Raw genomic sequence first — 27,138 nt, 5'->3', positions numbered from 1 at the left:
TATTTCCGCCATCTTGGATTTTTTCCAAAAATTTTTTTATTCGTAGGTATCTAGAGGCCTCTATCTCTCGCCATGCCAAATCTCAGCGCGCTCGGACCAACTTGAAAAAATTAAAAAAAAAAAGTCGGCCATTTTGAATTTTTTTTAATGCAGTTTGTTTTGCCTCGAGGCCCTCTATGACATTTGGTCGAGCACCCCTCACCTATCTGGCACCGTTTAAAAGTTGCCATACAAAACAAAAGTGGCCAGTTTTCCAACAATTAGAGCATTTTTCCAAAAATTTTTTTTTCGTAGGAATCTAGGGGACTCCGAGATTCCGTGACCAAAATTTCAGCGCGCTAGGACAAACTTGAAAAAATTAAAAAAAAAAAGTCGGCCATTTTGAAAAAAAAATGGTTGCTTCAAAAACTGCCAGGGTCCCTCTATGACATTTGGTCGAGCACCCTCCACCTACCTCCCACCGTTTGGCCGGGCCGTTCAACATTTTTATGACGAAAGACGGTAGACCAAAAGTCGGATTTTTCTGGAGGTCACCAGACCGCCCTCTATACGACCGTACCAAAGTCAAATACCCCACGAACCTCCTTCCGGGAGAACAATCATGTCAATTAATCATCGGGTTGCGGCTTTATATAATATAGAAAAGTTTCTGTTATGACGACACGTAATAAAATAATACCTACTCATTGAGGAAATTAAACCAGTAAGCATTTGTACATTTTTATTTATAAGGTGTATATAGAAGTGATTGTTATACATAAAATAATTATTTACAAAAATAGTGAGTAGAAGAAATATTAAATCGTTGTGCGCAACTCTTGATTAGGAAAAATAAGTACAATATTTTCAGTAAATTACTTGTGACAATACTTAGAAAATGCAACAAGTTAAGTTGCCGTTATATTACCTATCAGTGGCGGCGCGTCAAACATATCCATAGGCAAGCCTTACATATTTCCTTTACAACTCTGCTCAAACGTCCAAAAACTGGCAAGCCGGTGGGAATCGGCTTTTATGGACGCGCCGCCACTGTTACCTATCTATTAAAAAACAATACTTAAGCGTTAATATAGGGTCACCTTAACACCAACGCATTCCTTTTATGGTCTGCTGAACTAACAATCAGACCAACGAATTTGTTGTTTCGTTTGTTGAGCTGATAGTCCGGGAGCCGGCTGCATGAAACAAACCTCATCAAAAAATAGAATATACCTACCCTGTAGAGGTACCTGACATTTAGTAGATTCCAACGCACTTGGTCGGCCTAGGCTTAACCTGGCAGATTTTGTACAAATGGCAAAAACGTTGGACAAAAATTCATCAAAAAAAACCTCATCGAAAAATAGAATGAAACTTGTATGGTAGGATACCTGACCTTGAGGACAGTAAAAAAAAAGTGGTCGGCCTCACCTTAGCCTGGCAGTTTTTGCAGTCCGACCAGATTTATTGGGTCACGTGAGAGCTACAATTTACCTCATCGAAAAATAGAATGAAACAAACGGATTATAATAGCTAAAATAAGCCTGTCGACGTATGTCTTGGTCGGCCTCACCTTAACCTGGCAGTTTTTGCAGTCCGACCAGATTTATAAAAAAATCATCAAAAATTTTTTATCGAAAAATCGTATGAAACTTGTATGGTACGATAGCTGCCTTTGAGAACAGTAAAAAAAAAGTGGTCGGCCAAATCCTGTGTTGGCAGGTTCCTGTGTCCGACCAATTTTGTGGTACCACGTAAGAGCTACAATTTACCTCATCGAAAAATAGAATGAAACAAACGGATTATAATAGCTAAAATAAGCCTGTTGACGTATGTCTTGGTCGGCCTCACCTTAACCTGGCAGTTTTTGCAGTCCGACCAAATTTATAAAAAAATCATCAAATTTTTTTTATCGAAAAATCGTATGAAACTTATATGGTACGATAGCTGCCTTTGAGGACAGTAAAAAAAAAGTGGTCGGCCAAATCCTGTGTTGGCAGGTTCCTCTGTCCGACCAATTTTGTGGTACCACGTGAGAGCTACAATTTACCTCATCGAAAAATAGAATGAAACAAACGGATTATAATAGCTAAAATAAGCCTGTTGACGTATGTCTTGGTCGGCCTCACCTTAACCTGGCAGTTTTTGCGGTCCGACCAAATATATAAAAAAATCATCAAAAAATTTTTATCGAAAAATCGTGTGAAACTTGTATGGTACGATAGCTGCCTTTGAGGACAGTAATAACAAAAGTGGTTGGCCAAATCCTGTGTTGGCAGGTTCCTGTGTCCGACCAATTTTGTGGTACCACGTGAGAGCTACAATTTACCTCATCGAAAAATAGAATGAAACAAACGGATTATAATACCTAAAATAAACCTGTTGACGTATGTCTTGGTCGGCCTCACCGTAGCCTGGCAGTTTTTGCAGTCCGACCAAATTTGTGATACCACGTGACAGCTAGAATAGGACCACACATGCTGTATTCCATACGCATCATGACTTTGTGTACCTATCTGATGGGCGGGCGTATATGAAACGCCTTCTTGTACGTGCAGGTGATCCAGGTATACACCAAAGCTTAGTTTTCAATCGAACACTTGTAATATAAGAGGAAAAACTGCACGTGATCCTTCCAAAATTTAAATAAATGGTAAAATGTTCCTCCACGATGTTCTCAACGGGCATCTAGACTGCGTTGGATTGCTGTCACAGTTAGGGCTCCGCGCTCCCACGCGCCGAACTCGTCACACCACACTATTCCATATTCCCTGTCATCGTACCAATTATGGCCAAAATTCTATTCTATTAAATTCTGAGTAGAATCGCACGTACCTATAATTCCTGGTAGTCACGCACTATCACACCCACTTACACACATACACACACACACACACACACACACACACACACACACACACACACGAACACATAAATTCCAATAAATGCATACAAACTAATAGATTCGCTCGTTTATGTAGGTACTGTATTTTTATTTGTTGTTTACGCAAATTTAGAGCTATACCTACTATTTTAGGATTTTTTTTCCAGTTTACAGTTATTATTAATTTTTTCTCTTTTTCCTTGTACCTTAAAGACTTACAAATTAATTTATATTTACGATTCTTGTACAGCACAAGTTACAAGTCTACCCACAGATGATTTTTTATTATGTATAAATTACAGGAAGTTCTGTTATTGGCTATGCTATAAGTTCTCATGTTTTTTTTGTATATTATTTAATGTAAACGCTGTTGAACTTCTCAATAAATATAAATAAATAAAAATACACAAGATAACCTCACATATATTAAGTGATTATCTTATTGTTATTTCTTCGACTCGCAAAGGCGTTATGTGTCCTTCAAACCATTTGATCTTATACATTTCATCTCTTAATGTCCAGCCACAATGTGTTGCATCAAATTTGATGCAAGTGGATTCTGCCGCACACTGCCACATTGAATTTATGAAAGCCGCCCGTAACAAGCCATACGTCAACAGGGTTATTTTAGCTATTATAATCCGTTTGTTTCATTCTATTTTTCGATGTGGTAAATTGTAACTCTCACGTGGTACCACAAAATTGGTCGGAGACAGGAACCTGCCAACACAGGATTTGGCCGACCATTTTTTTTTACTGTCCTCAAAGGCAGCTATCGTACCATACAAGTTTCATACGATTTTTCGATATAAATTTTTTGATGATTTTTTCATAAATTTGGTCGGACTGCAAAAACTGCCAGGTTAAGGTAAGGCCGACCAAGACATACGTCAACAGGCTTATTTTAGCTATTATAATCCGTTTGTTTCATTCTATTTTTCGATGAGGTAAATTGTAGCTCTCACGTGGTACCACAAAATTGGTCGGACAGAGGAACCTGCCAACACAGGATTTGGCCGACCACTTTTCTTTTACTGTCCTCAAAGGCAGCTATCGTACCATACAAGTTTCATACGATTTTTCGATAAAAAAAATTTGATGATTTTTTTATAAATTTGGTCGGACTGCAAAAACTGCCAGGTTAAGGTGAGGCCGACCAAGACATACGTCAACAGGCTTATTTTAGCTATTATAATCCGTTTGTTTCATTCTATTTTTCGATGAGGTAAATTGTAGCTCTTACGTGGTACCACAAAATTGGTCGGACACAGGAACCTGCCAACACAGGATTTGGCCGACCACTTTTTTTTTACTGTCCTCAAAGGCAGCTATCGTACCATACAAGTTTCATACGATTTTTCAATAAAAAATTTTGATGATTTTTTCATAAATTTGGTCGGACTGCAAAAACTGCCAGATTAAGGTGAGGCCGACCAAGACATACGTCAACAGGCTTATTTAAGCTATTATAATCCGTTTGTTTCATTCTATTTTTCGATGAGGTAAATTGTAGCTCTCACGTGGTACCACAAAATTGGTCGGACACAGGAACCTGCCAACACAGGATTTGGCCGACCATTTTTTTTTACTGTCCTCAAAGGCAGCTATCGTACCATACAAGTTTCATACGATTTTTCGATAAAAAAAATTTGATTTTTTTTTTATATATTTGGTCGGACCGCAAAAACTGCCAGGTTAAGGTGAGGCCGACCAAGACATACGTCAACAGGCTTATTTAAGCTATTATAATCCGTTTGTTTCATTCTATTTTTCGATGAGGTAAATTGTAGCTCTCACGTGGTACCACAAAATTGGTCGGACACAGGAACCTGCAAACACAGGATTTGGCCGACCATTTTTTTATTACTGTCCTCAAAGGCAGCTATCGTACCATACAAGTTTCATACGATTTTTCGATAAAAAAAATTTGATGATTTTTTCATAAATTTGGTCGGACTGCAAAAACTGCCAGGTTAAGGTGAGGCCGACCAAGACATACGTCGACAGGCTTATTTTAGCTATTATAATCCGTTTGTTTCATTCTATTTTTCGATGAGGTAAATTGTAGCTCTCACGTGACCCAATAAATCTGGTCGGACTGCAAAAACTGCCAGGCTAAGGTGAGGCCGACCACTTTTTTTTTACTGTCCTCAAGGTCAGGTATCCTACCATACAAGTTTCATTCTATTTTTCGATGAGGTTTTTTTTGATGAATTTTTGTCCAACGTTTTTGCCATTTGTACAAAATCTGCCAGGTTAAGCCTAGGCCGACCAAGTGCGTTGGAATCTACTAAATGTCAGGTACCTCTACAGGGTAGGTATATTCTATTTTTTGATGAGGTTTGTTTCATGCAGCCGGCTCCCGGACTATGATAAAATAACTAATTTTATCAGCAGTATTATCTCGGTTAAATACTCCATAATAATTTAGTAAAATCTGCTCAGATTCTTTTATTAAGTACCTACTGTTAAACTTTGGACTAACTCAGTTTTGAATCTTATCTCGTATAATTCTAGGCTAGTTGAACAACAAATTGGCGGAAAGATTGGCTAGTCTGACGATCTCTTAAGAATATAAATAAAACATAAATAAGTAACTTTAGTGTACAATTCTCTCCGGGCAATCACAGTTAGTTGAGGTAAATACTTTAAAATCACCTAATATTTAAATGTAGCAGCGCAGCCTCTTTCGATTCTTAAAAAATGGATTTTGATTTTATAATGTGTATTATTTTGTTCCCTTAGATGAAGTTTATATTAAACAACATGCTATACCTAATACAATAAAAATATTAATTTTTTAGTCATATTATGCGAGGATAAAATGTAAGTCATACTAAATATTTTTTTATTACGGTATCAACCCGCAAATAGTGGAGAATCTAATGGAACGAAAATTTTCATGAATATTGTACGTATTTATTAGTTAAAGGTGGGCATAATATGGCTAAGCTAGCTTCTCATTAAAATGATTATAATAGTTCGATATATCGACCGTTTGCCCGCGCTGCCACTGTAGGATGCTATACCAATTATACTATCACATTAATTTGTTCCACTGTTATTTCACATTATTATTTAAAACCTAGAATTTGCTTTTAACTTGGTCATACAAGTGTTTAAAATTTTTTCACTGGGCTTTTGTATCAATTCTGCCAAAATTGGTTGAAATCTCTAGCCAGCCGTTTTTAATTGATATGATAACAAATTCGACTTCACTTGATCACATGGCTTTATACATTGTCTATAATATTTGTGTGCATACCTCTACAAACAATTCTATGAATAACTTTATAATAATAATAAATACCTATCTAATTTGTATGACGACTGTTTTGGGGTTAATCTGCCGGCCTAGCCAAGGTTACAATCGCTATCGCTCCGACAACGAAAAGCATTATGTATCTCTATCACTCTTCATTATTAGTGTGACAGTGACAGTTGCGTTTCGATCACTACGGAGCGTAAGCGATTGGCATCTTGGCTACGCGGCCTGCTTCGCGTATTATTTTGCGAAGGTTTATATTTGTAACACAATATCAACGTCAAAAGATTAACTTTATTTTAATGCTAATTTATAAATAACTAAATTAAACACAGTTAATTACCCCAACATGTATAACTACTGGCACTTGGTGGGATTAACCCTTTTGGTATATTCTTTATTTTTTAAACATCTGTAGATATAACATTAAAATTCCATTTTTATAATTCTCGTTTTGTTCTATGACGTCACTATTCCATTGTACAATTTTTTTGCAAATTTTGTAATATATCATAGTATCTTGCAGAACAAAACATACCAAAATATAAAGGATGGCCTCATACAAACCAGAAACCTTTAACTTTAACCAGTATTAGTAGGTACGTAAGAATAATTCCCAAAAAAAAATTTAATGACGGGTTTTCGGGCCACCCTGTTTAACATAAGCTTTAGTCAACTATAGTCATGTTGTGTGTCAGATATATATGCGCGCTTTGTTGTCCAAGATAATATTACTGCAGACTGTACAATGGGAACTGTTCGTTATACTAGCCTCTTCTTGTCAGAGGTAAATGAGCCAATAAAGGCCGGTGGACCTGGGGTAAATGCGTTATAGTTCGTTGTCTAATACGCCTAGTTGCGATCGCATAGTGTCCGCCAACTTTGACAGTAGTATGCTTTCATCTAATGGTAGCTTTGGGCTTTCTAGCAAACCTGAAAAAAATATATAAGAGAAAATAAGTATAGAAACAGCGCAGGACCGGGATCAGTGGCGAGCAGTCGTGTCGGAGGCCAAGACACACTTTGGGTCGCTGCGCCAGAGGAGTAAGTAAGTAAGAGAAAATATAGATACGGTCTGGTATTGGTAATAGGAACATTAGTATGGCATTATTATATGTTCCCAATATTAACTTATAAAGTTAATTGTGTTTTGTGTTGCTCCGTTTCCGTGAATGCGGTTTTGGGCTAAATTAATAACCTTTCGATGGTTGTAAAACCGATACTAAAATTGCTATAAAATAAAAAATAAATAATATGTCCTACAAAACTATAATTAGAAAACTTACCTTGTGATATACAATCGTAGCACTCTTGTATCTGGTAGGAGAGACCGGCGCTGTTGTGGAAGTGGAAGTTGAACCGGCCCCGCGGCAGCGTCCACTCTGTGCTGTTGGCGGCCGAGAGGCGAAGCGCGGTCGGGCACCAGAAGTAATCCAGCTAATAAAAAAAACAAGATTAAGCTAGAGTGATCTTTCCTCTTAAATCAATAAAATAGAGCCCTAAGCTAGTTAGCTGATTTCGGTATATTCTGAAGTGACAAAGTGAACAAATTACACTATAAATGTAAGATTTTTGTAGGAATTTGACATTATTCATGACAAATCTGTTAATTTTTGCAGTGGCAAAGTATGCGCAGAATTAGCTTGTCCCGAGTCTAGAAATAAGACAAATCAAAATCAGGACTTTTCCCAGGGCACCCAAAACGCCTTAAGGTAATATGATATTAAAATAAAATGATATGGGAACAGGTAAATTAGGAAAATAATTTATGATTTCTCTTTGTACCTATATATGCCTCTACTAATATGATACTTTAATTGACTTTTTTGTGTTTGGTGCATATTATGTCCAATTTTCTTAAAATAGCACTCTAAAAGTAAAATCGACTGGTTGAAAAGATTTGGCCGTAGCAACACGCAAAACAAAACATTGTCCTATTTTTTTTATCTCTCCATCTTCTTATGATAATAACTGTTCTAACACGTACAATACTTTGTAAATTTTGTATTAGGCCATGACTCAACAACCAAATTATCTTATCTAGCAACATGTTATCAACTTTTACGTCTAAGGTTTAGGCTTTAAGGAAAACAAACAAAATAGAGGAAACAGGAAAATGTCAAACGAAGACAAAGATGACTTTTTATTGCCCTATTTTTCTAACATTTTGCCTTCAGGAGTGACCTTTATTTAAATTACTCGAGTGTGAACTTTGTGTTATTGCTACAAGGTCTATTTTAGGTACTTTGAAAATGAGTTGTCATTGTTTAATATTAACGAGTATTTTGTTTCTTTGTTCTTAATGAATTTCAGCCTCAGTAGAGTTCTATTAAATACCTTAAAAAGGTTATAGGCAATTTCGTGGATATTAATGGAACATTTGGAGATTTTTCCAAGATTAATGTATATCGTAAAAGAAGTATCTACTGCATATAATTTTGATGCAAACACATTTGATTTATAAGTTCGGCTTGTTACCATTTTTGATGGCACGTTATCGGTTAAGATTCTATAACGCAACGCAACGACTACATCATTAGCGGTCTGATAAGGAATGATCGATTCGCTTCAGGAGATTATTTATATTTTTCGCAAATTAGACTATTATTTAAACACTAAAAACAATTTGTCGTGCAACCCGTGTATGAGCAGATATAATGTATTTATATCGGGATACTTAAGTGTTAAGTGCACAAGTGTTCCTACATCAACAAATTCTGTTGATGCAAACTTGAGAAATAGGTACTAGTAAATACTACTCACAGTGACCGATCCTTCAGTGCCAACAATCTCAGCCTTATTCCCCATAGCGACCCTTGTGTGGGCCGCAATGCTCGCAGTCTTCCCCTCGGGATACTTGAGCCCACAAGCCATAGACTCATCCACGCCTGCGTTGCTCTTATGCCAAATACACACTACATCTATTGATAGACTTGAAAAATAACTAATACAGTGTACTTACAGTGACCGAGCCTTTAGTGCCAACAATCTCAGCCTTATTCCCCATAGCGACCCTCGTGTGGGCCGCAATACTCGCAGTCTTCCCCTCAGGGTACTTGAGCGCACATGACATAGACTCATCCACGCCTGCGTTGCTCTTATGCCAAATACACACTACATCTATTGATAGACTTGAAAAATAACTAATACAGTGTACTTACAGTGACCGAGCCTTTAGTGCCAACAATCTCAGCCTTATTCCCCATAGCGACCCTCGTGTGGGCCGCAATGCTCGCAGTCTTCCCCTCGCGATACTTGAGCGCACATGATATAGACTCATCCACGCCTGCGTTGCTCTTATGCCAAATACACACTACATCTATTGATAGACTTGAAAAATAACTAATACAGTGTACTTACAGTGACCGAGCCTTTAGTGCCAACAATCTCAGCCTTATTCCCCATAGCGACCCTCGTGTGGGCCGCAATGCTCGCAGTCTTCCCCTCAGGGTACTTGAGCGCACATGATATAGACTCATCCACGCCTGCGCTGCTCCTGTGCCCCGTACACACGACATCTGAAGGCGGTTTCTTGAAGATCCATTGGACTAGTTGGAGCATGTAAAGCCCGAGGTCGAGCACCGCGCCGCCGCCGAGGTCTTTCATTCTGAAATGTGTAGCATGTTCATTTTTTTCACGAATGTAAAATGGAACTGGAACTTAGAAAATGAATACGTCTACATGTATTACGACGATAGTTGGCGCTTGGTTTTATTATATTTGACTTTCTGCCTTAGAAATATGATCTGAACAAAATAATATAGACTAGGAGTTTTATGACTAGGTAGCATAGGTAGGAGTTTTATGACATATCAGTTAACAAAAACGAAACAAACCCATTTGTATTTATACCCGGTAAAGGGGTAATAATAAATGACAATAAGTATCTATATTGTCATTTAATTAATCAATAGGAAGGAAAATGTAATCGGTTACAAAACTTGCAATTAACCTCAGGATGGATAAATAAATCTAATTAGCATACAAATACATAACGCAATATTTCCGTTGTGTTACAAAACAAGACGCTAGGAAGATGACGGTTATAAAGTTGTACTTACGTTATAAAACAGATCTAAGATATCTATATTCTATAAGTCAGGGGCCAACAAATATCAGGTTCCTTTTTAAAGAGACTAACGCAGATATAATACCTCTGTAGTTTAGAGTAATTGCACGTGATTATAGGATGCGGTAACTGTTTTCCTTCATGGTCGAGCAAATGCTCAAACAATCGCTGTCGTAGTATAAAAGAGCACGTGAAAATCACTTACAAATTCCTCTCAATATCATTGATCTCGACCCCGAACTGCACATTGACATGATACACATCCCCCAAGCCTCCCCCGGCGATGTGCTTGTCCAGGGCGTCGTAGGCCGGGAAGAACCGCGACCACATGCCCTCCAGCAGGAACAGTTTCCGCGCGCGCGCCATGGTGACCAGCTCCTGCGTCTGTTTGTGCGTCATGCCCATCGGCTTCTCGCAGAGCACATGCTTGCCGTGCTCGAGCATCAGCTTGGTTATTTCGTAGTGCTGGAGGTTTAGCACGCTCACGAATACTATGTCTGAAACAATCAGAATAGATGTCTAAATAATGTACATTGAAATTTATAAATCACTACCTAGACCTAAGTATACCTTATAAAACAAAGTCCCCCACCGCGTGTGCATGTCTGTTTGTGTTTTGTGTGTTTGTATGTACGCGATAAACTCAAAAACTACTGAACGGATTTTCATGCGGTTTTCACCTATCAATAGAGTGATTATTGAGGAAGGTTCAGGTGTATAATTTGTTAACCCGTGCGAAGTCGGGGCGGGTCGCTAGTTTTATTATAAAGATTATTTAGTTTAAGGTGCTATTGTATCTACCTGTACAAATAGTTGCTGTAGGTATTTGATAGTAGGTAAACAATAAATGTGGAAATATATAGTGAACATATACGATACATTGATGAATATGTAACCTTGCGCTAGTTATGTTAATTCTTTCTCGATTCTTGTGCATGTTAAGTTTAAGATGTATAAATAAAAATAATAAAATAAATAAGATGTATAATTTGACGTACTTACTCGTAATAGAAAACTTACCGAGTTTATTACAAACTAATTTTTGTGCTAGATGTCGAAACAGAGTAAAACCGAATCTTCGGTTTCGGCAATAAATCCGGTTTCGGTCGAACACTAAAAAGAATGTCCCCGTAGTGGGGTAAAACGACGTCTGTCCAACAGTGGACACAATATGTGGTAGTTATTTTTTGACATTTATATACGCACTGTAAGCAATTATACCTCCGTTAAAATATAAAGATTGGCTTAAATTGTCTTTATCAGCCGAAATATCACATCTCGATCATGGTTTTATTGCGTAATGGGCAGATTAACGTTATCGAAATACCCGGTAACTGGGTCAATTTGAGCTTTTCATTTTTTTTAACCTTTAACACATGTTAAATGGCCAAGTTGGCATTTTGAACAAAACTCTTCGGGTGTGGTTTCATCAAGTCATTGCGATTGATCTTTCCTTTGCGGCGACAAATGTAGAACGCGAATAATTTGATCCGAACTGCAAATTGATCTGACATCGACCCAGCGCGGTCTTATACAGGGTGATTTTTACGGATCTATATCTGAATCCCTAAAGACTTTTCTCTTATCTTTGCATTCCCTAATATTATTTGTCATAATGATCAGTTGTCCTAACACTCGTATATCCTAATTTTGGTTTCCCTATTATCGACTGGCCGATATTTTTTTGTCCTAATATGTTTTTCCCTAATGGCACTTTCCATATTGAGTATTTATCCTAAGGTTATGTAGCATAATTCTTTTTTTGCCTAATTATTGTTAGGCCTAAACATTATATATCCTAACTATCATGTTACCTAATTTTACTTACCCTATCGTTTCTTGACCTAATACTCGTATGTCCTAATTTAAATTTCCCTCCTAACCTAACCAATGGCAGCACTTCATTTTTGCGAGAATCGCAGTTCTAACCTAACCTAACCCACTTTTGTGACAGCAGTTCGTTTTTCGAGGGTCACAGTTCTAACCTAACCTAACCCATTTTTGTGGCAGCAGTTCGTTTTTTTGAGGGTCACAGTTCTAACCTAACCTAACCCACTGTTGTGGCAGCAGTTCGTTTTTTCGAGGGTCACAATTCTAACCTAACTAACCCACTTTTGTAGCAGTAGTTCGTTTTTTTGAGGGTCACAGTTCTAACCTAACCTAACCCACTGTTGTGGCAGCAGTTCGTTTTTGCGAGGGTCACAGTTCTAACCTAACCTAACCCACTTTTGTGGCAACAGTTCGTTACCATTCATTATGGAAAGTAATTGTTATGATAATTGATCAATAGGAAAAGTAACTGTTATGATAATAGATCATTAGGGCAATAGCCATTAGGTCAAAACAGTTAGAGCATGTTATTTTATGCCAAACATTGTTAGGGATTTCGAAAATATGGTAAAAAACTTTAGGGATCTTGATAGTTATGGTATAAATGCTTAGGACAAATGATTCTTAGGCTAACTATTACATTATGGAAAATAATCCTTATGACAATTGATCGTTAGGGCATGTGCCCATTAGGACAAACCAGTTAGAGCAAGTGACTTTAGGACAAACGTTGTTAGGGATTCAGAATGACACCCGATTTTTACAAGCTTACATTTAACTTGCTATGTTTGTACGTAGGTAGGTACCTACATATGTATGTCTTCGAGGCAAATCTTGCAAGCTAAACGTTAGTTAGACCCACTTTCCATTATTAAATTGAGCTGAAACTTCACATGTAAGTTGAGTGACAATGCAATATTATGGTACCGTCGAGCTGATCTGACGACGGACACAGGAGGAGGATGGATAGGGACTATATTAAAACAACGCAACTTAATTGTGCTTGAGTTTGTTAGAATTGTCTTAATGAGTATTATTTTTGTTGAAAGACGAGTACCTACCTACAGTGAGCGGTAAAAGCATGTATCAAAAATGAAATTTTTGACAAAGACCCGTTTTCTTTTTTCAACATGTCATTGTCATGGATAGTATAGGTACTCTGCGAGGTGAATTTATGGGCTATGCTATAAAAATTATAAAACCGTTCCTAGTTATCTGTTGAGTATAAAAAATACGTTATTTCATACGTGGATATTTTCAATGAACAATCGATGTTTTCCACAAGTCTTGGGAGTTTCACCCAATAGAAATGTTCAGGATAACTTTTACATCCCGAATAACATAAGAACGAAAGTTACTCTGTCTGTCTGTTATCTCTTCACGATTAAACCGCTAAACCGATTTAGGCGAAATTGTATTCATATCACAGAGTATGGCTAATTGTCTAGTCGTTCAAATAACACCCTGAATGAATTGCCACTTCAGCTGTTCACATTCAAGGAGCTCTATCAGCAACATTGGTGATAAGTAATTTGCGAACGATTCAAAACGCATCGTGAAACTTATATTAAATGCAAATAGGCATTTATTCTGCAAATAAATTGGACACAGTAGGTATTTACAGAAAACACTTAAAAATACCTCTGCGTTCTCAAAGTGCCCCAGCCCCAAACCTATGCATGAAACTGACCCAGATGAATTATTACTTTATCTCATAGCGATAACGTGAAGAATATTCCGCTACCCGTGACCAATGGCATCGCGGAGTATTTACGTAATCGCTTTGCAAGATTATGCTAATTTTTAATGCAAAATAGTTACAGCATGGCGCGACATTTCCTTCAGTTTCATTGATATACATATGTACAAACAAACATGGAATAGAACATTAGTATTATTATATACTTGTTGGGAATGCAACATTTAATATGTTTAAAACTATATTTGAGACGTCAAGATCCTGAATTCCTGACCTGCACGGCGGCCACAGCACTTACGGCTCGATTCGGAAAATGAAATAGATCTCTACTAGACGTCAACAAGTTACGATATGGATAATTTAAAGATATTTGTAAGATAGATATGTCTTTGACGTTTCCGCGATTCTGGAGGTCCTCTTGAACGATTTCGACAAGTTATGACTTAGATATCCAAGTCACATCTAGTCGATATCTAATGTAAATCTAGTTGATCTCTATATCGTTTCTAGATCTTGTGATTATCTCGTTTCCCGGATACGCGTGTATGTCAACACATTGACATAAGGCGTTCTATAAAACTAAATTTTCAGTTCATTGTCCGTAGTACAGATGATTATAATGTCGTGTACACATATTTTAGAGAATTCGAGAGAATTTCATTTTAACGTTCAATTATTTTTCTTGATAAGTATGATATTATTCGCACTTGTATCTTATTGTTCGCACCTATACTTGAGTCGCTTAACTTCAAACTCGGGTAAATCCATCTGTCAGATTATGCGATTTTGGTATTAAGAAAACGTAATAGGGTAGATATTTGCTGAGAGGGTCCAATGTATTTACCCGAGTTTGAAGTTAAGCGACACACTTATGCGAGATGCACGGGCGAATGATATAGGTAATAAAAATTACAATTAGTACCAATCTCGCTCGCAACAATGCGTCTATATGAGCAAGATGCACGAGCGAATCATGTCAAAATAAGTTGATATACGTATTAAGTTCGAATACGATATTAATACACGAAGAGATAAGAGCACCTACATCTACTTTGATATCCAGATTTAGGAAGAGTGTTTGGACAGCCGTTTGGTCCGTTTGGTTCAGGCATGTTTGTGTGAAAATCTGATCAAAGAGGCACGGATGGAGCCACGAATGTCAACAAAAGTAATTATAAAAGCGCCGACAGATTTATACTTATAATGACGCGGTAATCTCATGAATATTCTTCTGAATAAGCAATCATTTTATTTACGGTCGATTTTTTTCGTCAGTTTTTGATAAAATTTCGTAAGTTTGAAGAGCTCCTCATTTCAAGCGGAAAAAATATGAAATTCCAATTTCCGTTGAGTTAAAAAAATACCATATTACATACGCTCTCGTAACTCGCAACTTAATAAGAAGATTTCGTACACGCGGTGAAATTGTTCTAATATTCTACAGAATAGGAAACTCTATCCATCCACCGAAATTTATCAATCATCAACAAATAAAAAATGCTCCAAATTGGAATAAGTAGTAAGGTATAGGTACTGTACTCGTAGTTGATTTTAAGATCTTCGCTTGGTTAGGTCGAGGCAAGTTAATCTTACCCATTCTGCTGTCATTACAACAGCGTAGCGTGGTTAATATCTAGAGAACAAAAGCTACTTGGTATTTATTAGCTATTCATAGTGAACCGAGAGCGATTTTACACTGAGGGCGATTCAAAGGTTAGTTATGATTATGACAAATCATAGCATTTCCCCTCAGTTGCCTACATAATTAATCATGATTGATTATGTTATTAACTTATATGATAATATCAGGTTGCAAGAAATAGACATGTGACGAATATTCTTATCATCATATTTGCACGATTTATTGCGAATTTATTCCAAGACAAGGCAATGAAGGCAACAAAATGATTGTAAATATGTATTTATATATATATATAAATACCCATGTTGTCGACTCATGCATTCTCGCTAGGTGTAAAACTGTAAACTCGCAAGTCTCTGCATCCGTTACCGTTCCTTGCCCGCGATGGCACAAGCTGTATGTGGTTATAATACATATTTATACATATAATATACGAGTACATACCTATGTTGCTATCAGAAGTGAGCGCCTCATACGTCTCATAATGTCTCGCTTGGTGAAAACTAGCAAGTCTCTATGTCCGATCACGTTCCTTGATGGCCAATTATGTGGTTATAATACTTATAATAGATACATACTTATAAGTGACACTGGAGGTAGACCAGGCCAAGAGGACTTAAACCAACTTAACATGACCCCAGTAAAAGTGGCACGGTCTTCAAATTATTGCCAAATTAAGGATTTTCATGAATTTTGACCGTTTTTAACCTTGTTAGTGCCGTTGTGCACTCGGATCGGAACCGTGCCACTTTTACTGGGGTCATGTTAAGTTGGTTTGAGTCCTCCTGGCCTGGTCTACCTCCAGTGTCACTGTGACGTGTCATTTATGGGACACCCTGTATACATACCTATGTTGTCGTCGGCAGCGAGCGCCTCATACGAGTCGTGCATCCTCGCCTGGTGTAAGCTGGCTAGTCTCTGCGTGCGGTCGCGCTCCTTGCCGGCGACGGCGCCCGCGCGGTGCTGGTCCGCGGGCAGCGTCCCGAGCGCGGTCAGGAAGTCGTGCGCGATCATGCCGGTGCCGCACACGCCCCAGCGGAGCTGCAAGCCCATCTGGAAACACTTTTGTGTCAGTGCACAAAAAACTAGAACTACTACGAACTACACAACAACACAACACAACAAACAACAACAAATCGTCAGGCGATAAAACCATATAAGAAATGATATTAAATCGTCATCGCTTGACAACCTAATATCACCTAGTACCCAGTAGCAGTTAGTGCTGTGCTAATGAAACGGACGTTTTTCTTCCTTACTCCATCAATGCAATGGCGACTCCATCAACAATTCTTATTCATACACCCGCAACTCGACTGCACAACTCCACTGCGCATCGTGTGACCGCATCTTCAAAGCAAAATTTGGTTTTGCGAGCCACATTAGGGGATTTCATAATCCGGATGTTTAGCGTGGTCAGCATGTCAGTGGCGGGGCATCCTGTTCATATAACTCGATGCCCATCGGCTTCGCTAATTTGAGACAAGTGACAGTGTGTCTTTTATATACCTAGACGCCATCTATACGGTAGTTATCTGTGGTTCACACTAACATAATTGCTATTGAGCATTAGATGTCAATCAATGTCAAAGTAATAGACATTTTAGGGTCAAATACTCATCAAATTGGTCACAACATTAACTATGACGAAACATTTAAAAAGTTATCTAAAGCTAAACAAATATTTATCTTATTCGTATGTACATAGAGACTGAAGTCAGCATTGAAAATGTATTATGCTGTTAACTAATGTGAACCTTGTGGGGAACACATAAGGTGTACTGATAGTTAATTGTTAAAGAATGTAAGACAGAAATTGTAAGCATTTCTAAAGTAAACCATGTAATTTCAATGACAGTTAATAACTTGTGTGACTAGTTGTAACCTTCTCATAGTACAGTAGTGAGTTGAGTGTATGACCTGAATTATTTTAGCTACACATGTATGTAGTGCTTACATTTGCAACTATGCTACTTGGAATATATGTAATACCTTTTGCTATTGACCATTGATTAGTACAGACATTTAAAACATTTATATAACTTGATGTGTTTCTTATTTATTTAATCTTTATTGCACAATGCATGAAAATACTAATGGTGGACTTGATGCCTTAAGGCATTCTTTAGCAGTCAACCAATGGGCTATACCTACCAGAAATATTCAGTTGGTATAGTGTCTTTTAAAATAAATGAAATTGTAATCAAGAGAATTTCATGAAAGGGGTTATATTAGACTACTAGACCTAATTATTTTAGTAACTAGAGGCCTAAGCTGAATAGTTTTCAAGTTATTTGATTTTATTAAACCAATTGTTCAAACTTTATAAAGAATGTCAGTCTATACTATATACAGCTCTCTGTAACACATGATCCACTACTTGAAAAGTATTTACATTATGTATGTTTCACTGTAGATATGTATTCAACAGGCTTTGGAGATAATTGTGGATTATTTCTTATCATTAGATAATCATATGAAAATAAATTGTTATCTAACTTTGTTATGTTTAAAATACAATGATTTGACTAAGGGAATGTAATGAATACAATAAATATTATAGGACAATTTTACACAGATTTGTCTAGTCAGCTCAGTATGGCTTATGTTGTGGGTACCAGCTAACAATAATCAATATACACTCAGCGTCTCGGAAATCGCACACCTTCGTATGGTGCGAGCGATTCTTGTGAAATAGTTTTGCCATTATTTAAAAGCTAATTGAATGAACTTTAATCTGATGTCTCTTTTGTTTACGTGTTTTATTAATTGTAAAATTTGCCGGCCTTTGAAAGTATCGCTTGCGCCCGAAGGTGTGTTAATTCCGTGACGCTGAGTGCATATGAATGTTTTCTGTCTTAGTAACAAATATTTGTGATGAACACACAAATAAGTGCCTTCACCAGGAATTGATCCCTGGACCTCCTGTTTCATAGACAACTACCAACTACTACCAACTAGGCTAGGAGGCCGTCAATAATGATGAGAGGGATGTATCAAAATCAAAATATTCATGATGTCTGGTCACGGTCAGCGTACCCTATTGTAAAGTCTTTTAAGCCTTTATAAGGTAGAAGGAATATTTTTACCTCCAGATTTTGAGCTCTATAACAAGGTGATAGGGTTCAATTTTGCATAATTTCTGACATCATCATGCCTTATCTGTTAATGTGAAACCATTAGCTGTGTATAGTCAAAGAGTTATTGATACTGGACGATATTGATTCATGTTTTGGTGATAATCATGAAAGCCAGCATATGTCCATATGTCTCAAATCAGATAATAGTCAAATAAAAATTTATGATGTCTGGTCACCCTACCTTTTAAGTCTAAGCTAAGGCCTTTTAAGTCTGTTAACTATTTGTAATTGAGATGCTTATGTAGTAGACCATCTGCTGTGTACAGCATGTATGTACAATGTATAGAATGTATATGTGTGTGTCCATTTGAGCAGGTTGATTGGTAGCCTGTTTATTTATATTACCTTTATGAGCTACAATATGGCGTTAATGGTGCTTGATGAATGAAGGCAATAAAACTGAGCGACCGGCAAGGTCTAATGATTGTTTAGCGTGTGCTTTACACATTTTTCATATTATACTAATTACACACCATATTATGCTCATTTTAAGACATGTTTTTCACATTTTAAAATTATTTTAGGTGGGTTACTCATGTATTTTACAAATATGTAATCACTTATTGTTATTGATTCCAATTCAAGGATCTATTAGGTCATTTTATTAAACTAAATAATATGAATAATTTTAATATCCTCGACTTCCTCGAGTCTCACGGAAATTGTATAGTAAAAATGCTATCCCTGTTTTATAATTGGAAAAAGCTATATATAACTTAAATTAGGTATTAATTTTATTAAACTAAATAATATGAATAATTTTAATATCCTCGAGTCTCACGGAAATTGTAAAAATGCTATCCCTGTTTTAAAATTGGAAAAAGCTATAAATAACTTAAATTAGAAGTCTTTTTTGGCACAGCCTCAGCCATACCTTTTTTTCGGGCATAATAGAAAATAGCACTGAAATTATTTCTCTATTTCAGTGAAATATGGGGCTCCAATGAATACTGTGGAACTTTTAAAGCGCGTGAATCAGTGACTTCAAATATTCATAAAAACACGCGGCACCATTTGAAATGATATATGTTTTCCTGAACGTAATGCACGATATTTACCAAGTTATTCGATGACTTTCATGACAAAGTATTGCGTGTGAAATGCCTAAGCACGAAATTCCATTCTAGACAAACAGAATCCTAGAAATAGATCTAATGGTTTTATTCATTTTATTTGATCTATTTAAATAAAAACAAATACCGACCTTCACAAACTTTTTCCAGCTACTAGCCGATGTCCAAGAGCATATATGTTTTCACAGATGCAAATCGTTCGTAATTTCTTTGGATATCACCCAAATTTCATAAAAATATTGACTAGCAACTTAAAAATTGCGAGCGCACTAATTATAACGTTCGGCAGACCCAGTCCAATGGACACAGGAGACGACCGTCAATCGTCGCTGTCAGCTGACAACTGCCACAGATATTCACAGATCAGCAGATCACGTCTCGTGTTAATTATGAAGTGCAGTTTATGGTACTTCTATGTAGCAAAATCCAGGTTAGCCACAACACAGGAACTAACCACTTTATGCAACTTTATGTCAAAAGGAAGTTATATAGAAAAATATAGCTGCTCAATGTCAACGTTGGCACTGACAATGATATGACAATGACAGCTAGAATCAGATCAGACAAATGGGAAAATAGTGCAGTGAAGGTCAAATTTTTTTGTTATTTTATTATTTTATTCTTGATTCATTGTTTTGTTATATTATGCTATAAATAATGGCGATACCAATTGTTTTGCGAAGATCGTACTTGAAGCTCAGAAACAACGGACTATGTTCAGGAAACGTTAATACGTCGCACGGCGTTGTGTTCTCACGGTATTATAGTGACAATAATGATGTTATAAATAATGCGGAGTTTACTAACAGTACTATTCTGATAGAGAATGGCTTCAACGTGCATGAGCTTCCGGTAGTGGTGCGGAAGATAAAAGATTTAGCGGAGGTGTCCGAGGGTGCGCAGACGCAAGTATTGCCGCCGAGCGCGCCCGACTCGCTCGACTACCACCTCATTAAGGCCGAGTTCAAGCTCTGCACGGACCTGCGAGATGTATTCTCCCTACTCTCCAAGTGTACTAAAATTACCCCGAACATCGCGCTAGGCGCAATGGAGCGCATTTACGACTTGGAAAAAATACCCATACAGACACCAGGCATCGGGATGGACACTAGCCTGGATGCCCCCAGGACCGTCCACATCAATTTGGCTAAAGGTGCTATTTTAGATAAGCTGTTGAAGGTTGTTACGAAGACAGAAGATACTCAGACAATACTGAATATACTGAATTCCAATTCAACATTTATGGAGCCATATAAACATAAGTTTTGTGATGAACTGTTGCTCAGAGCTATTGATAATCAGTTGTCCATTGAGCAACTATGCGAGTTTATAATGTTCCTGATGGAAAATAAAACTGATGCCAAATATTCTGATACTGTAGACAAACTGTGGGTTGGCTTTGTAGACAAAGAAAACAATATCAATGAACATAATATTGCCCTTATTTTCAAAGTGTTGCCAGGATTTAAAGTAAGTAAGAAGACAATCCTATCTCTACTGGAACAAAAATTAGCTGAGCTGTGGTATAATGTCAAGGTTCCTGACATGCAACATATTTTAAATACCTTTATTCAAGAAAAATACTCATCCATGCAAACATTTGATGTCATTGGAAGATGGTTTTATGCAAACCTCCACGCTTTGGATGAGGATACACTATTGGATATAGTTACTAAGTTCACTCGTTTAAATTATACAGATAATGTTGTTGAAAAGGCTGTAGAGAAATATATTAAACTTAAAGGCCCTAAAATTCAGTCACAGATACTTACGATTGGCGTTCTTAATTACTGCATGCAGTTTCAAATCCGCAATGAGTCGATATTGGAGGCATGCAGTGAATACTTTATCAAAAATGGAAACTCAGTGCCTACTAGTTTCCTAAAATCTTTCATCTACCCTTTTGGATATTTAAGTTATCAACCAACAAATCACAACCAGTTTTGGAAATGGGCAGAGGAAATCTTGAATGAAAAATTTGACTCAATGAGCCCTGATGACATTTCTTCCATAGTTTTATCTAGCATATATTCCGGTATTTATCCTCTGCAGTTGGCCAGAAAATTATTCAGTGCAGAGTATTTAGTGAAAATAAATAATCCAGAAACACTGAGGAAACTTCACTTGATTGACACAGCTTTAGCAATAGAATGCACAGGCTATGCGGGTCCGTTCTTACCCAAAGACAAATGGTCCAAGTCTATGTCGCTAGATGGCAGAGTACGAAACATTATAGAAAAGATAAAAGATAGCTTGCTAAAGGTATCCGGTGCCAATAAAATGTCAACTGCAGTTTTAATACCGTTCCTTTACGCAGACGAGACTTATATGATAGATGTCTTATTGCACCCAGCTGGAGTAGAAACAGAAAATTTTAATTGGAAATTGAAGTCAGAAAAGAATGTAAATACAGCTATTTTAATCCATCTGCCTGATCATTTCTGTTCCGGAAATGAAACACTAATAGGGCCTCAGATGATGAGGAAAAAGCATCTTAAGCTCTTAGGGATTAAGGTGGCAAGTGTCAAGTACTCGGTGCTCAGCAAATATTACATCTCGCGTAACAAAACCGAAATGGAGAGCTATCTCATTGATTGTATCAGAAATGCAGAGCATTGTAATTGATAAATATGTTTTATTAGCCCACCAGTGTCAAGAATAAAATAAAAAAGTAATTTTAAGGAATTAAGTGCCTATATTTTTCTAGTCTGTATAAACCAAGTGGTAAACATAAAATAATATGATATAGAGAATGAGCTAAAGGGATAGTGTTATCTATGTAAGTGATCTACAACCGAGTTATTATAATCGTAAAGCGGGATTAAAAAGTAAAACAAAATCATTAAAATGAAATATTTTTGTCAGAGACAACCCTACAAAGTTATTAACCCTTTACCAGGCTAAGGGATATATATTTCCCACATATGACACTTTAAACATGTGTTCTATTTTCGATGAGTAAGACTGACATTCGATTGTCATTGTTGAACTGTCAGCATGGTAAAGGGTTAACATTTTTAATCGACACGTCATGTCATTCAAATGGGTACTACTCTTGCTAGAGTTGAAACATACCTACAGATTTTTGCACTAACGTTTAACAAACTGTATCTAAAAAACAGAAATATTAACGTGATTAATAAGTAAAAAATAAAGTAAGTACGTAGCCTAACTACAGTATATAACTATGTATATTTATATAAGTTAATTGTATACATATTAGAAGTAGGTAGGGAATTCAATAAATAAAAGAAAACAATATTGTATCGTTAATTTATTTCATTATACTCGTAACATTTATTATAACTTTCCTCCTTACTTTACTCACTTTCTAATTCACTAAAATTATTATTTTAAATATTTTAATATTTTCTTAAACAACTTTTACAATTCGAATTATTCTTTTTCTCTAATAAAAACTCGTTCCAGATCAAAATGCTTACAATAAGTTAATTACAATGAGGCGAGAAATTATGAATTTAAAACCCAATAGTCAGAATGGCGTACGGGTTTCAGGATGGGGCTACAATACAAGCGCCAGCGAGCGCGGGCGCGGGCGCGGGCGCGGGTAGGGGACTACATCGCAGAAATCACAGATAACCTGGCGTCATTAACTCGCTCGACCCTCCTTCACCCATAGCCAGAAATGACTACTCTATAATTTTATAGCCATAATGGTGTATCACAGCAACTCTAGCCTGAATATCAAATTGTAAAGAATGTGTCGCTGGTCACAGCCTAATCTAAACAAGGTAATATTACAAAGATTAATCACTCGACAGAGTTACACGGCTCGAATAAGGCTAAACGTACGATTGAAACAACGAACACGACTTGAATCTATTTGAAATAGGTACCTAACTACATATGTGCAATCTTTTGAATTACGATACGACTATTTAGTTACCGTGACAATTCTAACACTCATGTATCCTGAAAGCTATTATTACGAATAAATAGGTAAACGTTACCCATAACCTATGACGTAGGTAATTGAAGGGCCAACATCATAGATAGGCCTACATAATATAGAAGGTACTGGCGAAAACAGCACCGCGTAAATATACTTACATGTGCAGAGGTAGTTTTGTATATTTCTTGAAAAAGCAGCTCCCATACAATCGAAGTTACACTGTCATTTTAAACCGACATGCTTAAATTACATGAAACTTGGCACATTTTACGTACGTAACATTATTGTATATCTGCCCGGTACTAGTTACCGTTACTAAAACTTGTTTTAATAAGTACCTACTAAGAAAATAGAGCGAGTAGTTTTGTGTGCAAAACTTCTACCTACTCATTTAAGTAATAGTACCAGAAATAGATGTTACTTGAATAGGTATTTATGTAAAATGTCATGTTTTTTCAGAATGTTCTTTTAAAATGAGAACGTAACTTGGATCGTATGGCGGCGGCTAGGTTGGTGTGACTCTTTAACAAGTTGGTTGATCGTCTACAAGTCGATCCGTTGAACGCGCAGGCGCCTCCCTTCAATTACCGTGGTACAGTTCGAGTAGTCTACTTATTAGGTAGATTATCCTACGTTTAGTATTGCCACTGAATCCTTCCTTCCAATAATGTGAGCTTTGGCACATGGGTATTATTTTACTTCGCGGATTTTATCTTCTACCTATAGGTACTTAAAGTTATCGCGACGTCTATTAGGGTCTAATGAAACGGTAGTGGCTTCGACGTTAACTAGGAATGTTTATTGCGGATTAGCAGTTGGCATACCAACTGCGCAGCGAATGGCATGACATGCCTGGCTCGAGCCACTCGACGACCTCGCCGGCCTCGTCTCGGCAGAAGTCCTCGAGGAAGCATCGAAACAGGCTGGTATAATAAAGAGGAATAACGCAGCCTAATACGTAAACGTATAATTCAATTTAATGTAATAAATTCGATTTATAATAATTAAAAATAATGTATATAATATTTTTATACGTAGGTAGTCTGTTACGAAAGTTATTTTAATAAGGGTTAAATTTAAATTTTATTATTCATTACCTATTGATAGGCATAAATATTTTATAATAATAATAAAGGTATTATACTGATTTGAGTATATATTTTAAATACTTTCTTCTATTTTCGGAGGAAGATATGTGTTGCCAAACAAGTTCCGTTTATTTTTTATCACTATGTGATAGAACACAATCACAAACTTAAGTAGCTTAACATAATATACTTCTCTTATTATTTAGCAAGTTTATTTTTAATAAGAAAAATTTTACTTATGTTAGTAATATTTTTGTTATCTACGATGGTTTCAGAGCTACGCTTTGATACAGTTTAGAAAAATAATCGTAAACCGCTTTTACAATAGGTACAGTTCGACCCGTCGGTTCCAGCTACTTCCTAAGTAGGTTTGGCTGCATTTACGTGCGTATCTATCTCTAACTTTGAGTTTGACTCTAATATTTTTTGGTATTTAGCAAATAAAACAATTTTTAACCGATCTAGTGGCACAATCCACTCAAATCTGCGAATTAGCACGTCACTTACTTTTAGTTATTTTGCATTTTAGATGCATTTTAGAGCATGAAGTTATTGCCTTTTTTAAAACAGACGGTTTATGACTTACGACTGCTTTTGGCATTAATGTTTATTAGCAAAGTTTTCAAGTCAAAGTCCTGCTAAGATTTCGTCTAGTCCTCTACCTATTATCGATAGAAGTGATATATGTATAATGTAATACATTTCTCTTAAAACTATTACACGCCTTTGGGATATAATCTTATGAAATTTTGAACCATGACACATTAGAATCTAGGTAGTGAATATACGTACCTAATCACTTAGGGACTAAGATATTTTATTAAGAGACATCAGAGTCCTATTTGGCAGTCACCTAACTTCGTCATTACCAATTACGAATATCGTGTGGCGTTATGGAAATCAAAATTGACAGATCACTCGACGCTTGCGGCTCGGTTCGCTCCGCGTCGTTAATTTTGATCGATCGCCTAAGGCTAACGATGACAAATGAAAATTATAATTATAAGCTCAGATGACAAAAATGTCATACAAACGATCACAGTAAGAAATCATCTACCTACGCGAATGTGCGTAACAAGTTTCCAAAGTTTAGACACTAAGGTTAATTGCGGCGCGGGCGGCCCGGCGCGCTTCACGCGTCACGCCTCACGCGCGGGGCGCCCCGCGCGTCCTCCCCTCCCCTCGACGACCCGTCACATGGCGGTCGCGGGCCTTCCCTTCAACGCAACTCGGTAACAAACAGTGTATACGAATAGAGGCAATCGAATTGGTGTGTGTGTTGACGTTCGTCTCAGGTAACTAATGTCAAAAAGTGACTAGATAGCTTTATATACTTTAAATCCTACTCGATCGGAAATTGCGAAATACGAATTTATTAGGTACGTCGCTTTCACGCTTCAGTCCCACTGTAAGTTTTAAGTTGAGCAGATATAAAACCTTAGAACAGAATTATTATTTACAAAATACGTTTTTAAATAGATAAAAATATTCATAGTTTATTCTTTAATAAATGTATACGTCTATAAACTATCTATGTTATACAACTTTGATAGAAAACAATTCATTAAAAAAATAGAAAACAACCGTTCGTAATAGAAAGGTGAAGTTAACCCTACGACAACAACTAATACGTACAGAAAGTAACTCCCTCGGGCTACCTACCGCGTCTACAACGTAACCAACTTAGAACTAATCAAAGCACTCCGTGACCGATAGTAAGGCTTCTCGTTACATTCACACTCCACTCATACTCTATAAAACAGTGAATAAACTCCAAATCACCCTAAGCAAACTCAACATAACCTCAACTAACCTAACATGTACAAGTCAAACGAATAACGTCAATCATCGTAAAAAAATACATACAATGTACAAATAAACGCAATCGCAACGACTCGACGCCGAGCGGCAGTCTGTAGCGGATAGTTATGCGATTGTAACCTTACGAAACTTGAAATAACACTAACAGTTACGATAGAATCACAAAGATTTTCATAAGGGCGCGAACGCCTTGCGCTAATAGTCCGAGAGCCGGCGGTAAAGTTGTGGTGGTGACACTTCACGAGTAGATGGTGATGACTTCGCGGCCGCCGCCGCGCACCATCAGCACGCGCTCCAGCCCCTCCGTCAGCACCTCCAGGAACTCCATGTCTGTAATATAAACATCATGTGAGGTACAGGTCAACGACCTAAATAAAGGTTACATTAAAGACATTAAGCTGACATTAAAGGTCAGTTGCACCAAACCTCCTGCGACCGTTTACCGATTATTGTATGGGTAGTTTCATAGTTCACTGCTGAGTGACGTTGATCAGTCTGTTAAGCGTGGTTGGTGCAACTGGCCCTAAAGTCTCCTTATTACAGAGAATTGAGAGGCGTCTTGCGGCAGGGGCAGGTTGAGGATGACGAGTTAAGAGTAGTGCGATCGCGACACACTGATTATGGGCCGAGTTACTCGCAGTTGGACTCTCGCTCTAGCTTGGAGTCGCGCGTCGAGGGCAGGTTGAGGATGACTAGCTGTGACCGCGACACACCTCGTTGAGGGCCGTGTTACTC

At 37.2% G+C, this 27,138-nt stretch overlaps 3 protein-coding genes and 1 long non-coding RNA gene across 9 annotated transcripts in view; 1 reads left to right on the top strand and 3 right to left on the bottom strand.

Annotated features, from left to right (window-relative positions):
• Positions 1–708: 708 nt before the first annotated feature.
• LOC134680413 (uncharacterized) lies at positions 709–1,532 on the bottom strand. Its single transcript, XR_010100451.1, has 2 exons — positions 1,037–1,532; positions 709–907 (listed from the first exon to the last, which is right to left on the bottom strand). It is a non-coding gene; the product is annotated as an uncharacterized LOC134680413 (long non-coding RNA).
• A 3,707-nt stretch (positions 1,533–5,239) lies between these two features.
• Positions 5,240–19,893, bottom strand: LOC134680410 (trans-1,2-dihydrobenzene-1,2-diol dehydrogenase-like). Its single transcript, XM_063539543.1, has 6 exons — positions 19,713–19,893; positions 16,217–16,421; positions 10,403–10,694; positions 9,489–9,735; positions 7,415–7,565; positions 5,240–7,061 (listed from the first exon to the last, which is right to left on the bottom strand). Exons 2-6 carry the CDS (start codon positions 16,419–16,421, stop codon positions 6,958–6,960), a joined length of 999 nt encoding a protein of 332 aa, XP_063395613.1. The 5' UTR covers positions 19,713–19,893; the 3' UTR covers positions 5,240–6,957.
• Positions 19,894–20,153: 260 nt separating this feature from the next.
• On the top strand, positions 20,154–22,845 carry LOC134680398 (FAST kinase domain-containing protein 3, mitochondrial-like). Its single transcript, XM_063539527.1, has one exon. It carries the CDS (start codon positions 20,239–20,241, stop codon positions 22,204–22,206), a length of 1,968 nt encoding a protein of 655 aa, XP_063395597.1. The 5' UTR covers positions 20,154–20,238; the 3' UTR covers positions 22,207–22,845.
• The window catches only part of LOC134680395 (solute carrier family 12 member 6), a 524,938-nt gene continuing 520,640 nt past the window's right edge, over positions 22,841–27,138 (bottom strand). For all 6 annotated transcript variants that reach the window (XM_063539520.1, XM_063539523.1, XM_063539522.1 and 3 more), the window contains one exon: positions 22,841–26,733. In XM_063539520.1, the coding sequence (XP_063395590.1) occupies positions 26,642–26,733 (92 nt within the window). In that variant the 3' untranslated portion in view covers positions 22,841–26,641. The remainder of the gene's footprint in view (positions 26,734–27,138) is intronic.

The sequence above is a fragment of the Cydia fagiglandana genome, chromosome 3, assembly GCF_963556715.1.
Source record: "Cydia fagiglandana chromosome 3, ilCydFagi1.1, whole genome shotgun sequence".
Lineage (NCBI taxonomy): Eukaryota > Metazoa > Arthropoda > Insecta > Lepidoptera > Tortricidae > Cydia > Cydia fagiglandana.
The sequence above is the reverse complement of the archived record's forward strand: the minus strand, read 5'-3'. Positions and strand labels throughout refer to the sequence as shown.

What these genes read in the sequence shown, in the direction of transcription:
- LOC134680410 (XM_063539543.1), bottom strand. Translation starts at nt 16,421, where the DNA reads ATGGGCTTGCAGCTCCGCTGGGGCGTGTGCGGCACCGGCATGATCGCG. An exon ending in GCACTAAAGGCTCGGTCACT is followed by an intron (nt 7,566 to 9,488) that starts GTAAGTACACTG and finishes TTTTTTTATTAG; the next exon opens with CTGGATTACTTCTGGTGCCC. An exon ending in CTACGATTGTATATCACAAG is followed by an intron (nt 7,062 to 7,414) that starts GTAAGTTTTCTA and finishes TATTTTTTTCAG; the next exon opens with GTTTGCTAGAAAGCCCAAAG.
- LOC134680398 (XM_063539527.1), top strand. Translation starts at nt 20,239, where the DNA reads ATGGCGATACCAATTGTTTTGCGAAGATCGTACTTGAAGCTCAGAAAC.